Raw genomic sequence first — 17,678 nt, forward strand, 5'->3', positions numbered from 1 at the left:
TTATAATGATTACAAACCAAGTAGCTACTATGATTAACTAACCAATTGTTGATTTTTCCCTCTAATTATTTAGAATGCTAAAACACTAATGAAAATACTGGCTGCAATTTTACTTTTATTGCAGCCCTTAATAGAGAGAGAGAGAGAGAAAGAGAGAGAGAGAGAGAGTTAAAAATAAAATAGAAGAAAATAAAATTTAATCAAATTAATTATAGAAATTTAGAAAAATCATATCAAAAAATAAAATAAAAGGGCTGTATTAACAAGCAAATATAACAACAATTTGAGGTGGAAATGGAAAAGGAAACAAGTATAATGAGCTTCTAATAAGAACTTTTCGAGCATTCCTTTAAGATGTCGTTGCATACCTACAAGGTTAATAGCCATCCGAACTACATACCATAAATTCTTTGTCTACTAACCTGAAGACTCAATTTATCTCTTTCATGCAGGATTATAATATATTTATAACATGTAGTAAAAAATATAAAACAATTCAGTATGATTTATTTGTGCTTCAAAAATTATATTAGAAGTTAAAGATTAAATATAAAACATATCTGACAATGAATTCTTAAATTAAAATTTATCGAAAATACAAATACTCTATGTGTATTTATATCGAAACTGATATTTACTATTCAACTCTTTAATTAACGAAACATATAAATAAATTAAATAATATATGTATTAAAATTTTCTCACAAAATTTTATCAAAAAAATTTCCTAAATTTTTTTTTTAGTGTACGATTAGTTTTTTTTCAGCTCTTCTCTTTTCTAATTTTTTGCAATCCCCACTCATATATATATATATATATATATATCATACATATATATATATTTGAGAATTAAATTAAATAATTTAATTGAATTAAATAAATAAAATTTTTGTTAAATGAATTAAAATAATTAATTCTTTTTGACTTCTTCTTGTAGACATCCAAATCAATTTGGACTTATCTCCTATTTTTTTTAACACCCAAAAATATACATATATATCTCATATCTATGTTGCTTTTTTTAATTATTATTATTTAATAAAATAATTTTATAAATTAATTTAATTTAAACTTAAATTTTATAATAATTTCTATTATTATAATAGTCACACATATTATATTATTATACTAATAATATAATAATAAAAATATTAATATTAATTTTCATTTCAAAAATAAAAAAAAATCAATTTATTTCTAATATTAATTATATTATTAGTACTAACAAAAAATATAATAATATTTTATTTATAACAAAAATTTTATTTATTTAATTCAATTAAATTATTTAATTTAATTCTCAAATAATTAAAATAATTAATTCATTTAACAAAAATTAGAACACTCGTTAATGTGCGACTCCATAGGTACAATACTAAATTGGTAGCAAATTAGTCAAATCAATTTTGCTAATCAAGGTTGGTCTCTAACAATACTCCTCAACCACTAGATAATATGAAATGTACAATTATTCTAAAAAATCTGTTAAAGAAAAATATAATATTTCTTTCCGTTATTATTGGTTCAGGTTAAACCTGAGATGTGGTTTAATTGTCAAATTCTAATAAGTAACCAATTATGTTTCATGTCAATTATAATTGACTAATGAATGACATAAGAAACTCTTTTCTTCTTTCATTTAACTAATTTGACCAAGATCTTAATTTAGTCGTTATAATAAATAATAATATAAAACTTAAACTTATTATTAAAATTGACAGATTTCATCTTAATTAATCATTAATTATACAAGTATTTAATGACACCCAACATCTTTTTAACTATAGTTTTATGATTATAGGTGTCCAGAATTAAAACATAATAAATGACTTGTCAATTTTTATGATGATCTTAAATCAAAAAAAGTTCTTACGTCTCATCATTTTAAGATAACACTATATTAATAGTTTAAAGTAATATTAACAATTAGAAATTCTCAATTGGGTCGGTTCAATAATCATATCTGTAATGACCCCGGAAATCCAAAAGGAAATATATAATAATTTAAGTGCGGAAGCAAAATAAAATGTTAAGGTTTACATCTCTTACACAATAACTTAAAAGTACTAAACAAACATCACAGAATGAATTCTCTGAAAGAAACACGAGAAATGAGAAAAGTAAAGGAAAATTAAAGTATCTAGCATTTACTCACAATCTTCTTGCGGATCGGGCTCGGGAACCAGGTCCTCTTGATCTGAAATAGTTAAATAAGGGGTGAGCTACACTAGTCCAGTAAGAACACTACACTATATAACCGACACAAAAGTAAAAGTTGGTAGAAAATCACTTACCATTGTGAAATTTATGAAAACAACCTATAAAGATAATAACATCATACAGATAATAACTTTATGCACAATCAGTAACATAAAACATATCATAAATTCATATTCATTAACAATAACTAAATCATAACCATTTCTCATTTTCTCCAGCCCACTAATATCCATAGGGATCCATAAGGGTGTCCCCGCTACACGTGAACCCTTTTCCTTAACAATATTAGTTACAAAATCGTCCCCATGCCCCGTCTAGTATGAGTGCCAAGACATTAAACCTCAATACCCCGTTTGGTATGAGGGTGAAGTGGTCGTCCCCATACCCCGTTCGGTATGAGCGCCAAATGACCAAGTCTCCATACCTCGTCCGGTATGAGACAACGTTCGTGGTAGGGTTTCCTATTAACCCAGTTCGTCCACCATCTCTCAGGATATCTAATGAGGCTGTAATCTTATCTATTTATTAGATCACACCCCTTTCCTGTTTTCTTTTAGTCCCCATTACTAAATCAAATATAATCACATAAACAAATGAACAAGCATCCGATAATACAATCATATCTTAAATCTCAAAATCAAGCAGTGGTCAAGTAAGGCATTAATACATGGATTTAAACCTTAAAATAGGTAACCCAGATACCATCATGCTTTTAGACTGTAAAATAAATCAACAGAAAACAATGTCCGGCTCGGGCTCCATTAGCAATCCGTAATTAATTATGCACACCTATTTAATTTGTACAAAATATCATGTTATTATTTATTTAAACTTCAATTCCATGATAGGAAATAGGGTGAGAGATTCTTACTTGATTTGACACCAAAAAGTTAAATGGTTTACTGCGCCTACGGGCGATCCTTAAGTTCCCTGAATTTTTCTTCGAGAACTGAAACGCGCTTACGGTACCTACAAATGTCCCAAATAACCCAAAAATCAGTCCCATGGCCTACTCGGCCAATTTTAGAAATCCGGCAAGGCGGCTCCACCGTGCTCCGGCGACGATCTGCCTTGGGTTAGCTGTTTTCGGTAGTTTTCGACTGAATTCAGCCAAATTTGCATCAATTCCTGTGAGAAAACACACTTAGGGCCCTCTGTTGGCCCAAAAAACGTAAAAAACTAAAACTCACCGGTGGCAGAGCTCTCTGACGCGACAGTTCCTCCTACTCACGTTGTGGTTAGGTGTTTTGCTCTGGTCAACCTGTAGAGAAGAAAACAGTGATCACAACAGTGAAAAAATCACATCGAACGGGAATCGGGAAGGGCCTCATCGGAAGCATTTTTTGAAATACCTTGCAGCAGTGCTGCCGGGCTTTGCCAGCATTTTCTAGCCAATCGATCGGTCCTTTTGGTCCGATTTGGTCATGGGTGTGTTTAAAATTAAATTTTGAGCAAATGGTAACATTTTTACCTCGTTTGGCAGTTGAAAATTGCTCCGGTGCGGCGGCGGGTGGCGGCGGTCGGCTCCCCAGCGGCTGGGCTATCTTCTCCGGCGAGGGGTTCTGGCAGCTGGGTTAGGGTTTGGGTGCGAATGAGGTTATTTATACCCATCCGCTTTTGATATGGGTCGTCCATCGCTTTTGATCTGAACCGTCCGATCGCGATTAAATAGAGAGTGAATCTGGGTCGTTCATCGAGATTCAATCTGGGCCATCTGTACGCGATTCAATCTACATCGTCTGTGCGCGAGAGAATGGACCTTAGCCGTTCAATTGCGCACACGCGGATCACCCACGTGGTTCCCCCGCGTGGCCTCCTGCGTTACCGCCTCTGCCACTTGGTGCGTCCTGATTGGTCGGGGCTGCTGACCGGGCATCTGACATGGTGCAATTTTTTTAAATTGTATTTTGACCCACGATTTTCGATTTTTCTTTCAAAAATAGCCCCAAAACCCAAATTTTCACCCTTTTTTTCAAAATTATTTTTAATTTAATCATTAACAAATTTATTTACTACTTTTTTTCATTAAATTAAAATAAAATAAATTTAAATAAATTAAATAAATAAATATCTATATTTAAAAAGATAAAAATAAAAATAAAAGTATTGTTGAGTGTTACAACTCTCTCCCATTTAAAAGAAATTTGGTCCCTCAAATTTGTTTCTCACTCTCAATCGAACAGCTAGGGATACTGGGCTTTAAAGTTTGATTCTAGCTCCCATATAGCCTCCCTCGGTGTGTGGTTCTGCCATACGACCTTTACAAAAAAAATTTTCTGGTTGTAGAGTACTCTACTCTTTCGATCCACAATGTCGACTGGTACTTCCTCGTAAGATAAATCCTCCTAGAGTGGAAGAGACTCATGGGCCAAGATATGAGAGGAGTCCGGGTTGTACTTGTGTAGCATGAACATATGAAACATATTGTGGACCTTAGAAAGTTCTAGAGGCAGTGCTAGTCTGTAGGCGGTGGTACCAATCCTGTCTAAAACTTCAAATTATCCAATAAATCAGGGATTCGGTTTACTGCTCCTCTCGAACCTACTGATTTCCTTGAAAGGAGTGACCTTAAAGAACACCCGGTTGCCTTCCTCAAATTCTAAATCTCTCCTCCGGGTGTCTGCATAACTCTTCTACCTGCTCTGAGCCGTCTGAATGTTCTTCCTGATCTTAACTATTTTGGATGTAGTCTCCTCTACCAGCTTTGGGCCGAACAGTTTTCTATTGCCCACTTCTTCCCAACAAATCAGCGATCTGCATGGGCGCCCATATAACGCCTCATACGGAGCCATACCAATACTCACTTGGTAGTTGTTATTATAGGCGAACTCTATCAGGGGTAGATGGTCGTCCCAATGGCCTCTAGAGTCAAGAACACAAGCTCGGAGCATATCCTCAAGTGGACGGATTATCCTTTCTGACTGTCCATCAGTCTGAGGGTGGAATGTAGTACTAAGGGACAGCTTCGTTCCCATGGCTTGCTGAAAACTACTCCAAAACCGAGAAGTGAACCTAGGGTCCCTATTGGACACCACCGTCACTAGGACTCCATGCAATCTGACTATTTTTTAAATATACATTTTTGCTAACTTGTCTAAAGGATCAATTATCCTGATGGCCAAAAAGTGAGAAGACTTGGTAAGCCGGTCGACAATTACCCAGATTACATCATGTCCTGAGCGTGCCTTAAGTAATCTTGTCACGAAGTCCATGGTGATATGTTCCCACTTCCATTCAGGGATCAGTAATGGCTGAAGTAGCCCGCCTGGTCGTTGATGCTCTGCCTTGACCTGCTGACATACCAAACACTTAGAAACAAAGTCAGTTATATCTCTTTTCATTCTGTTTTACCAAAATCGGAGTTGCATACTTTGGTACATCTTAGTGCTTCCAGGATGCATGGCAAACTTTGAGCTATGGGCCTCTGTCATGATGTCTCTCTTTAACTCACTGTCACCTGGAACACACATCCTGTCCTGGAATCAGAGCAACCTATCGGCGGAGATTCAAAATTCTGAGCTAACTCCCTGTACTGCATCTTTCTTGAGGGCTACTAGGGCGGGATCAGCTGACTGAGTTTCCTTTATTCTCTAGATTAACTCATGCTGAACGGTCAGATGGCCCAAATATGTGACTCTCCTCAAGTCCTGAAGCCGAACTTGTTGTGTGGCCCCAATCTGCCTGTATTCTAAAATTATCAAATGGACTAATATACCTGCACTTTTTTTGTTGAGTGCATTGGCTACCACGTTGCCCTTACCTGGATGGTACAAGATGTCACAATCATAGTCCTTAAGAAATTCTATCCACTTTCTCTTATGCATGTTGAGATCTTTTTGAGTGAATATGTGTTTTAAACTCTTGTGATTAATATAAATCTCAAAGGTTTCTCTATATAAATAACGGCGCCAAGTTTTCAAGGTGTGTATGATTGCGGCAAGCTCTAAGTCATGGGTGGGATAGTTTTTCTCATAACTCTTTAACTGTCTGGACCCATAGGCTATGACCTTCCCATGTTGCATTAAAACACAACTCAAGCCTAGATATGAGGCATCACCGTAAACTATATATCCCCCCGATCCACTCGGTAAGGCCAGCACAAGTGCATTAGTCAGCCGGTTCTTTAGCTCTGAAAAACTTCTTTCACAGTTCTCATTCCACTCAAAGTTGACATTCTTCTTTGTGAGCCGGGTCAGGGGAGCAGCTAGACTAGAAAATCCTTTAACAAACCTGCAGTAATAGCCCACCATTCCCAAAAAGCTACGGATCTCTTTAATTGATGTCAATTTCTCCCAACCGAGCACCACTTCAACCTTTTCAAGGTTCACTGATACTCCATCCTTTGATATAATGTGTCCTAGGAATGTGGTTTGCTCAAGCCAAAATTCATACTTACTCAACTTTGCATACAGTTTCTTTCTTCTAAGAACCTGTAAAATTTGAGCTAGATGGTGAGCATGTTCCTCTCTGCTTTTTGAATAAACCAGGATGTCATCGTTGAACACGATAACAAATTAATCTGAGAATTGTCTAAAGACCCTGTTTATCAGATCTATGAAGATGGTTGGGGTGTTGGTTAGCCCAAATGACATGACCAGGAACTCATACTGTCCATACCTAGTTCGAAAAGCTGTCTTGGGAGTGTCTTCTGTCATGATTTTCACCTGATGGTAACCTGAACGCAAGTCTATTTTGGAGAAGACCTGCGCACCCTACAACTGATCGAAGAGGTCATCAATTCTGGGAAGGGGATACTTGTTCTTGATTGTGACTCTCTTCAATCCTCTGTAATCAATACATAGCCTCAACGTTCCATCTCCCTTTCTAGCAAAAGTGACTCTGGCACCCCAATGGGACACACTATGTCTGATAAAACCACTGTCTTGCAATTCAGTGATCTGTTTTCTCAGTTCCTCCATCTCGACGCAGCTCATTCGGTAAGGAACAACTGAAATAGGTTGGGTGCCTAGTTGTAGGTCTATGGTGAATTCGACTTTCCTGTCCACTGGCAGTCCGGGTAGTTCATCCAGAAATATATATGGAAAGTCTCAGACTACTGGAATCTCTTGAATATAATTTTCTTTCTTGGGTTTGCCCTGTACCACAACCGGGTTGACTTCAGCATCCTGCTGGGTAAGATTGTAAGCCCTTCCCTAGATAGGAGGTCTGCCCTGATTCTGGTTCCTTAGGCACTCTCTCGCATAATGTTGGGCACTACCACATAAGCGACAGGTGTTGTTGAAGCAGTAGTAGGGTCGGTCCCCATGTTCTCTGCCTCAATGCTGACAGATCTTACCACGTCCTGCCACTAGAGCCTGAGGGGGAGTCTGGATCACCGGCCTGGGCCTCTTGTTCTGTTGGACAGACACAGTAGGTGCTAGCCTGCGGGGTGGAGCTGAGGGTTTGAGGTTCCCTGCTGCCTGAGGAAGGGTGTGGAAGCTCCTCTCCACCAGCTGTGCCTTGGCCAGAACGGCCGAATAAGTCCCGAGCTCCAGCACGAACAAATGCTGCCTGATCTTTGTGCGGAGGCCCCACTGGAATCTCTCAGGGAAGTATCGGTCTAACTCCAGGAACTTACGAGTATATTCTGACACAGTCATGTTTCCCTGGACTAACTGGACGAACTTCATCTCCTTCAGATGTCGGAGGTGCTCTGAGAGGTACTCTACATGAAAGGCTAGTAGGAACTGTTCTTAAGTAACTGGAACAGGCAGGGTGGTCTGTTTGAGTTCCCACCAGCGGTTTGCTTTTCCCACTAGCATGTAGGTAGCAAGGGTGACCTTCTACTCAGAAGTCACCCATAGAGTTTTGAAGGCCTTCTCTGTCTCTGCCAACCAGTACTCGATATCTTCAAAAGATGATCCCCCTGCAAAAGTAGATGAGTTTAGTCTCTTGTACCTCTCTATGTAGCCCGGGTCAATCATGGGAGGAACTGGGTCCCATGGAAAAGGGACTAGGCCAGGCTGATGATAGACTGGGGGGCCTTGTGGTGATACTTGCTGATACGGTGGGGGCACCGAATTGTACTGTGGCGATGTCGGACGTTACCGTGGCTGAGGCACTATATCATACTACAATGGTGTCGGGTGGTACTGTGGAGGAGCAAGGTCGTATCGGGGTAGCTCGGGACCTCTCGCTGCAGTGGTGGCTCAAACTGTGGCAGCGAAGGAGGGTCAGGTAGCTCCTTCCTCTCCTCTCGACCCTGTTGGGCAGCAATGAGTCTCTCCAACATCTCAAATATCCTGACAATGTCTTCTCTAAGCAAACCATCCGGGGCTGCTCGGTTTAATGGGGGTCTTTCTCTCCTCATCTCTCTGTACCTGCATTTCACAAGGAATGGTTGAGTGATAATTCATTGATTTGGTATTTCTCTAAGTATTATTGTATAAGGGACGGGTCCGAATAATGCGGCTCTGATACCAACTGTAACGATCTCAGAAATTCAAAAGAAAATATATAATAATTTAAGTGCGGAAGCGAAATAAAAGGTTAAGGTTTACATCCCTTACACAATAATTTAAAAGTACTAAACAAATATCACGAAATGAATTCTCTGAAAGAAACACGAGAAATGAGAAAAGTAAAGGAAAATATAAAGTATCTAGCATCTACTCGCAATCTTCTTGCGGATCGGGCTCGGGAACCAGGTCCTCTTGATCTGAAATGGTTAAATAAGGGGTGAACTACACTAGCCCAGTAAGGAAATCACACTATATCACCGACACAAAAGTAAAGGTTGGTAGAAAACAAAAAACAACCAATTGAGCACTAAATTTAAAATAATACATTTATAAAAAATAAAACAATTTACAGTTCACTTACCATTGTGAAATTTATGAAAACAATCTATAAAGACAATAACATCATACAAATTATAACTTCATGTATAATCAGTAACATAGAACATATCATAAATTCATATTCATTAACAATAACTAAATCATAACTGTTTCTCGTTTTCTCCAGCCCACTAGTATCCATGAGGATCCATAGGGGTGTCTCCGCTACACGTGAACCCTTTTCCTTAACAATCTTAGTTACAGAGCCGTCCTCATACCCCGTCCGGTATGAGCACCAAATGACCAAGTCTCCATACCCCGTCCGATATGAGACAACATTCATGGTAAGGTTCTCTATGAACCCGGTCCGTCCACTATCTCTCAGGATATCTAGTGAGGCTGTCATCTTATCTATTTATTAGATCACACCCCTTTCCTATTTTTTCTTAGTCCCCATTATCAAATCAAACATAATCATATAAACAAATGAATATGTATCCAGTAATACAATCATATCTTAAATCTCAAAATCAAGTAGTGGTCGAGTAAGGTAGTAAATCATGCATTTAAACCTTAAAATAGATAAACCAGATACCATCATACTTTTAGACTGTAAAATAAATCAACAGAGAACAATGTCTGGTTCGGGCTCTATTAGCAATCTGTAATTAATTATGCACATCTATTTAATTTGTACAAAATACCGTATTATTATTTATTCAAACTTCAATTCCATGATAGGAAATAGGCTGAGGGGTCCTTACTTGATTTGACACCGAAAAACTAAATAGTTTACTGCACCTACGGGCAGTCCCCTAGGTTCTCTAAATTTTTTTTCGGGAATTGAAACGCGTTTACAGTACCTACAAATATTCCAAATAACCCAAAAATCAGTCTCAGGGCCTACTCAGCCAATTTTAGAAATCCGGCAATGTGACTTCGCCGTGCTCCAACGACGGCACCGCTGTTTGCGGCGATGATCTACCTCGGGTTATGATTGGTTTTCGACCATTTTTAGCCGAATTCAACCAATTTTGCATCAGTTCATGTGAGAAAATACACTTAAGGCCTTCGGTTGGCCAAAAAATGTAGAAAATCGAAACTCACCGGCGGCGGGGCTCTCTGACGCGGTGGCTCCTCTGGCTCACATTGCGATTGGGCATTTTGATCCAGTTAACTTGTAGAGAAGAAAACGGTGATCACAACGGTGAAAAAATCACATCGAACGGGAATCGAGAAGGGCCTCATCAGAGGCATTTTTCGAAATACCCGCGACAGCACCGCCAGGCTTTGCCAGCATTTTTCGGCCAATCGGTTGGTCCTTTTGCTCTGATTTGATCATGAGTGTGTTTAAAATTGAATTCTGAGCAAATGGTGAGATTTTTACCTTGTTTGGCAGTCAAAAATTTCTCCGGTATGACGGTGGGTGGTGGTGGTCGGCTTCCCGGCGGCTGGGTTGTCTTCTTCGGCGAGGAGTTATGGCAGGTAGGGTTAGGGTTTGGGTGCAGATGGAATTATTTATACCCATCCGTTTTTGATCTGGGCCGTCCATCGCTTTTAATCTGGACCGCCCGATCGCAATTAAATAGGGAGTAAATCTGGACCGTTCATCGCGATTCAATATGGGTCATCCGTGCGCGATTCAATCTGGGCCGTCCATAGCTGATTCAATCTGGGACGTCCGTACGCGCTTCCAATCTAGGCCGTCCGTGCGTGTAGGAACGGATTTCAGCCGTTCGATCACGCGCACGTGGATCGCCCTCGTGGCCCCCCGCATGGCCTCCCGCGTCAGCGCCTTTCCACTTGGCTCGTCCTGGTTGGTCGGAGCTGCTGACCGCACATTTGACGTGGCGCAATTTTTCTAAATTGCATTTTGACCCCCGGTTTCTGATTTTTCTTTCAAAAATATCTTCAGAACCAAAATTTTCACCATTTTTTCTCAAAATTATTTTCAATTTAATCCTTAACAAATTTTTTTACCTCTTTTTTTTATTAAATTAAAATAAAATAAATTTAAATAAATAAATAAATAACTATATTTTTTTTTTTAAAAAAAAAAAAGTATTGTTGGGTGTTACAGTATCTCTATGTGCATCATCTATATATATGATTTAGTCAATGAGATCAACTAATCTTTATAATATAGAGACTATCATATATATATTAGTTTTACCGAATTATTAATGTCCTATTTTGATGATTTAATGATTAAAAATATTTTAGATTAAATTATAAAAGATTTTACTCTCATTATCAAGATCTTTATCTTGATGTAAAATCTATAAATTTAATCAAGAAATTTATCATATAAATTAAACGATAAAATAACAAATATATTAATAAAAATATTATTATCAAATAATAATGTATTTAATATATTACACGAATAATTAGATCGTGAGCATAACATTTATATCACTTACACTTAACCTATTTAAGAAATATAAATGTATAATTTCTTGAATCATAATATAGGTAATATCAATTAGTGGGAATTCAAAGCTCTCAGTTGTAACTATGTACAAGTTAGGTAGACACTTGTCTAAGCATAATAGACCTAACATTATATTTCTTTCAAATGTATTATATTCCTAAAGATTTTATTATTTGATATATAAAATTTAATCATAACTTGCATCATGTGAACAAACACCACTCATAATCTTAATTTCAGAACAATAGATTTTGTATTTTCTATATGAAAGAGAAGAATCACAAAAATATTGAAACGTGAATCTATTTCAAATATTTTATTACAAATGTATTATATTCTCATTCATACTTCATAAAATTAAAATATGAACCAAAATCAATCAAATTAGCTAGGTTAGCGTTCCTCTTCTCATTTTTTTAAGAACCTTCACCTGCAATAGCTTTCTTTCTCACCCATTCCAGATTTTATTTTCTTCTCTGAATCATCCACAATAGCTGGTGGGATGTTATCCTAATATGACTTCCCATTCCTCATCTGTTTTGTTGTGATGATTTATTTAAAAATAAAAAATAAAAGTAATCACCAATATAAATATAAAGTTGTACAAAATTCATTAGAAAAAATATAAATTACAGAAAAAATTTTAATGTATTAATATTTTGCGATAATATAAAGTGTAATTATATAATCAGCTGCATGTTCAAACGACTTTTTGTTGTAAAGACTTAACTAAAAAAAATGTAAAAGTATAAGATTAATAGATATAGATTTATTTAAAAAAATATAAATGATATAGAAGTTTCTAATATATATTATGGAAAGTTTTTTATTATAAATAAATTTTTTCATTTTTTCTTAAAAATTAATTAATTTAAACAATAATTTAGTAACTCATTTTTGTCTATGTAATTAATTAAATTCATGCTTCTCACTTTTTTTTTTTAAAAGGTGGGAGGTATATGTTTATTTTATTAAAAGAAAAAATGAATTATTTTTCTAATTGTAATTTGGTTTTGCTTGTATACAATGCACCATCCTTAATTTTTTCATGTATTTTATTTTGTTTTTCTTTTTATTTTCTGTCACACTATTAATATAAAATAATATTGACATAATTTTAAAAATTTATTCAATGGAATTACATATGCATTTTTATATAATATATATTATGTATTTATAGGAAAATGGCATTTATGTGTATTTATAAATTATTATTCATCAAATCATTATAAAGATTTAGTTCTATAGTGCTATTATTGAGAATTAAATTAATTTTATTGTGCTAGCGAGAGAGGGAATGAGAATTAACTAATACTATATATATTTTTATGTTAATATTATCATAACAAGAAATAATAATTATATATTAATACAAATTTAAAATATAACCATAGGAGTATAAGATTCTATAAGAAAAGACAATCAAATTATCATATATTATTATTTTTATTATTATTTTGAGTAAGCAACATAAACATTATTATAGTCTATCTACAAAGACAATTGAGGTACCTGTAGAATTCACGTGATATTACAATCATTGAAACAATTTAACTAAATTCTATTTAATATTTATAATGTTTATGATTAAATATAATTGATTAGAATATAATTACATATTTAACTAATTTTGATCAACATTCGTTCAACGACATATATGACATTGTCTAGTTCTATATATTTGGCATAAATTTTTAATCTTGTAAAAAATAAGACTAAGATTAAAACATATATACTATTTGCATTAAATGTTAATATGATTTAGTTATGAATTTGGTAGGGAATAAGCAACTGAGGAAAATTGTAAATATTAATTTATTAATTATTTTTTGAGTGATTTAAAAAGAAAGGAATCGAAAATTTTTTGAAGGAATTGAAGAAGAATTAACTAAGTCACATATAGATGATTACATTATATAAAATCTTTAATTTTAAAATATAATATACTTACTGTTTTATAATTATATTTGTACATGAATAACATCCCTTTGATATCATTAATTTAATATACTTGGTATACTTTTTATTTAAAAAAATAACTTGATTTGATTATGTGGACTAGTTTGATCATATAGATTAGTTTAAACTAATTTAAATTAATTTTATTTTTTTGCATATTAAATATGATGTAATATTTAATATAAAAAAATGTCATGTATTTTTAAATTTAACATGTGACACTATAATTAATTTTATTAATAGAGTATTAAAAGGAGATATTAGATTAATTTTTTTCAAAAGTGAGATTAATTTAACTGAAAATTAGGATATGAATTAATTTAAATAAAATTAAACAAAACATTACTCAATTAGTATTTCTGCTTTTTATTTAGTGTCACCGATTATCTTGAATCGGGTCGGGTCAGCAAGAGCTCATAAACTATAAATCGGTGCGGGCTACAGGCTACTTGTAAGGTCGATCAGAAGGGGAAAGAGGACGGCAGAATTCTCTGTCTACATCGGTTTTCTCTGTTCGTCATTTGTTTCTTTTCGAGTATAATTCTCTGTCATTGCATCGTTTGTTTTGGAAATCGTTGTTCTTCGTCCTTAATTCACAACTGAGATGGGTTACGAAGACAATCCGTAAGTTCTCTATTCCTTGCTTAATTTCTAGGGTTTTCGACGACTATTTTCATATCTTGTGATTTGATGGTAATTTAAGGTTTACGATTTTCAATTGGGTAATTCAGAAGATTGTTTCTTTGCAGGTATGTCGATGAAGAAGGTGAGGCATTAATGGAATTATGATGATATGCCATCGCCGATCGCGAGCCATCGCCAGAGCGTCGCCATAGAATGGACTCTAGAGATGGTGACTTCGATCTGGATATTTCAAGGTATGATGTAATAAACTGATTTCGTTTGCTTGTAAGTTTGGGTTTATTTTTACGACTGTTGTCAGTTTGTCTAATGTTATTGAGACTCAAAATTCAGGGAACGCAAAGCTTGTCAATCTTCTGGACAGCAAGCTTCAAGGTCAGAATCATCTTCTAGGCAACATGCCACAAGGCCAGAGGCAACACCAATGGACTTTGTTGTGCGTCCCCAGTCCAAGATTGACCCAGAAGAGGTTCGAGCCCGTGCTAAACAAATTGTACAAGATCAGCGCCGACTAAAGGTGGGTTTTCTCTTTCAACAAATGAGGTTTAAAGACAGGCTTGTTACCGTTTTATCTTCTTACATTCTTAGGAAAGTGATCCACTTCAAATGTGAATGGGTCATATGAACTGATTTGCTCTTTTCTTTTCTTTTCTTTCTTGATAATTGTTTTGGATATGATGTTCCCTTTGTTGCTTTTGAACTGTCAAATGGTCATTTTCTTCATCAACAAGCTGCTATCAGGACTCGCATGATGGGATCTGTTGTCCCCTCAATATCTCGTCTCCAGAAACTGTTGCTTTTCTCTCAAAAGTGGCAGCAAGCTCAGACCCGGACCAACTGGAAGAGGCAACACGCAACAAAACCCTAGCAGAAGTCAAATTCAAGGACTCAAACTTCAAGTCAGCTCTAAAGCATGTGAAGAAAGCCCACCGCATCTCCCCAAACATGGGGGGCTTATCTTCAATGCTCACAGCCTTCAAGATCCTTTACGTCGCCTCAAAAGCTGCTGTTGGAACAGCATGCGATTGGTACAAGATTCTCCAAGTAGAGCCCTTCTCTCACATTAATACGATTAAGAAACAGTATAAGAAACTTGCGTTGGTCTTGCACCCTGATAAAAATCCACACCTAGGATGCGAAGAGGCATTTAAACTTGTGGGGGAGGGTTTTGGGGTTTTGTCGGATAGAATTAAGAGGAAAGAATATGATATGATACTTAGGATTAGGATGCAGGAGGAGAGAGTTAATGAGGTTGAGACGACCGTGGTGGAGACGTTTTGGACCGCTTGTTCGAGGTGTAGGTTACTGCATCAGTTTGACAAGAAGTATTTGGGGCATAATTTGGTATGCCCTAGTTGCAAGAGAAGTTTTCAGGCTGTGGAGGTTGAGAGTGCAAATGGTGGTGATCAGAATCAGAAGGGAAGTGGACATAGGGAGAGGAGTAAGAGGTTGAAGAGAAAAGTAGATGGTGGTGAGTGGTTTTGGAATGCGAGCTTGGGAAATAAAGTGGTTAGAGAGGGTTTGGAAGGAGAAGATAATGGTGTCGGTGGTAGCTGTGAAGACAAAAATCAAGGTTCAGGGAAGGAGTTCGGTGGAGCGGGTGGTCAATGGGCTGGGGGAAGATTGAGGAGTGGGGGATTGAGGAGGAGAATGAGTACTGTTGGGGAAGTGTTAGCAAGGTCTGAAGAGAAGAGGGTAGAAGTTAAGGATGTGGTGGATAGGTTAAAGAAGTCAGAAAAAACTGGGGAAGAAATGATAACTTTGGCAGGAATGCAGAGGGAAATGAAGCGAAAGCTGAATAAAGCGAAGTTGAAATTGAAGCAAAAGGAAAGGGAGACAGGTGAAGGACAAAAAGAGGAGAGGCATAGGCAGGAGATATTAGAAAGTAGACATTCGGTGATTGAAGAAGAGTATACTTTGAAGAACAGGATTTCTGAGGTTGAGAGGCAAGAAGTTCCAAACAAAAGTAGAAATGCAGCAATTAAGAGTCGCGAAGCTCTAAAGAAGATTGTGGATTCTGAAATTGAGACTCGGGGGGCACTTAAAAGCAGTGCAAAATCTGAGGTTATCAAGCGAGGAGCTTCAGGTAAAAAAACAGGTTCAGGAATTGTGAATTCTCATAATTCAGGGGATGGGAATTTTGAGATATTAGTGGAGGATTCGGATTTTTACGACTTTGATAAAGATAGAGTAGAGAGGAGTTTTAACAAAGGACAAGTGTGGGCTGTTTATGATGACCATGATGGAATGCCTAGGAATTACTGTTTGATTGATGAAATTGTTTCACTGAACCCTTTTGAGGTGAAAATTAGTTGGTTGGATATTCTGAACCATGGTGATGAATCCTTGATTTGTTTGGAGAAAATGGGATTTCATATCTCTTGTGGAAGATTTAAGGTTGCCAAGAAGGCTTCTCTTAATTCTCTGAATATCTTTTCTCATGTTATGGCTTGTGAAAGAGCTGCCAGAGAAGTTTATAGGATTTATCCAAAGAAAGGTTCTGTATGGGCACTCTATAATGAAGCAGCTTTAGGTGCAGGGGGAAAAAGCCTTTCAGATAGAGAAAGAAGACACTATGCCATAGTTGTGTGCTTAACATCCTACAGTGACATCCATGGGTTGAGCCTGGCATACCTTGAGAAGGTTGATGGGTTCAGGACGGTATTTAAAAGGCAGGAAGTTGGATCTCATGCTATAAGATGGTTTCAAAAAGATTATATCCAGTTGCTTTCTCATCACATTCCTTCAAAGAAACTTTCTGGTGATCAGGTCCCTGAATTTTTGAAAGACTGTTGGGAGCTCGATCCTGCTTCTCTTCCTTCAGATTTGCGTACTATTGATTGGGAAAGGTGATGCTAGCTTCAGAAATGCATTGCATGGTTCAAGGGAATCAAAGTAGATGGTTAGGTCAAGTACTCTTCTACCTATACATATTTCTTTTTCACTGTTTTGCCACTTCTTCAGCACATGAGAATGCAGCTCGTATACATAATTCAAGAAGTTTCTGCCTAAGCATTGTGCTTGTTTTCTTTATGTAGAAACAAATTCGTTGACAAGTGTATTTTGTGGTGAATTATCAGTGGATTTTTCTTCTTGAAATTTAATGTGAGTTTTATGTAGAGGTGGCAGTCTTTTGCAGAGACTTCAACTTATACCTATTTTTTTGAATACTACTTCAAGATTCTTTGGAATAACTGTAATTTATATCTTTAGAAAGAAAATAGTGTCTATTGAGAAATGGATGACAAGTGGCATTATATATTAGGATGGATATTTAATTATATTTGAAAGAGTTGTGTTCCTAACATGAAATCCTAATAATAATAATTGGTGTAGAACAAGAAAATCTTAAAATGGACATGTTTTGTAATTATAAGTTTATATATTATTAAAATATTTAGCTTATTTAGAGACAATTATCTATATGCTTTGTAGTGATGCAAGTAATTATTTGATAACTCCCCAAAAAATCCATGTAGCTTACAAAATTATCACAAGATATAAGATTTCCATATAGAATTAGAAGATTGTGGTTAATTGGTAAGGTACGCTCCAAATTACAACCCCTCAAAAGTATTAGAGATAGAACACGCTAAAAATTGATTATATGTTTTATTTACAATTTGTAATCCTACTATAGCCCT

At 36.0% G+C, this 17,678-nt stretch overlaps 1 protein-coding gene across 1 annotated transcript; it reads left to right on the forward strand.

Annotated features, from left to right (window-relative positions):
- Window positions 1–13,832: 13,832 nt before the first annotated feature.
- Window positions 13,833–17,153, forward strand: LOC110812368 (uncharacterized). The gene is made up of 4 exons (XM_022039133.2): window positions 13,833–14,016; window positions 14,142–14,270; window positions 14,368–14,551; window positions 14,776–17,153. The coding sequence occupies exons 2-4, from the start codon at window positions 14,230–14,232 to the stop codon at window positions 16,885–16,887; spliced, it is 2,337 nt and encodes a 778-aa protein (XP_021894825.2). The 5' UTR covers window positions 13,833–14,016; window positions 14,142–14,229; the 3' UTR covers window positions 16,888–17,153.
- The last annotated feature ends 525 nt before the right edge of the window (window positions 17,154–17,678 follow it).

Source organism: Carica papaya, chromosome 4, assembly GCF_054855325.1.
Source record: "Carica papaya isolate Zhongbai chromosome 4, ASM5485532v1, whole genome shotgun sequence".
In the NCBI taxonomy this organism is placed as follows: domain Eukaryota; kingdom Viridiplantae; phylum Streptophyta; class Magnoliopsida; order Brassicales; family Caricaceae; genus Carica; species Carica papaya.

Excerpts from the sequence above, each read along its gene's own strand:
- LOC110812368 (XM_022039133.2), top strand. The coding sequence starts at position 14,230 with ATGGACTCTAGAGATGGTGACTTCGATCTGGATATTTCAAG. Across the intron at positions 14,271-14,367 it reads TTCGATCTGGATATTTCAAG|GGAACGCAAAGCTTGTCAAT; the intron begins GTATGATGTAAT and ends CTCAAAATTCAG. Across the intron at positions 14,552-14,775 it reads AAGATCAGCGCCGACTAAAG|GACTCGCATGATGGGATCTG; the intron begins GTGGGTTTTCTC and ends AGCTGCTATCAG.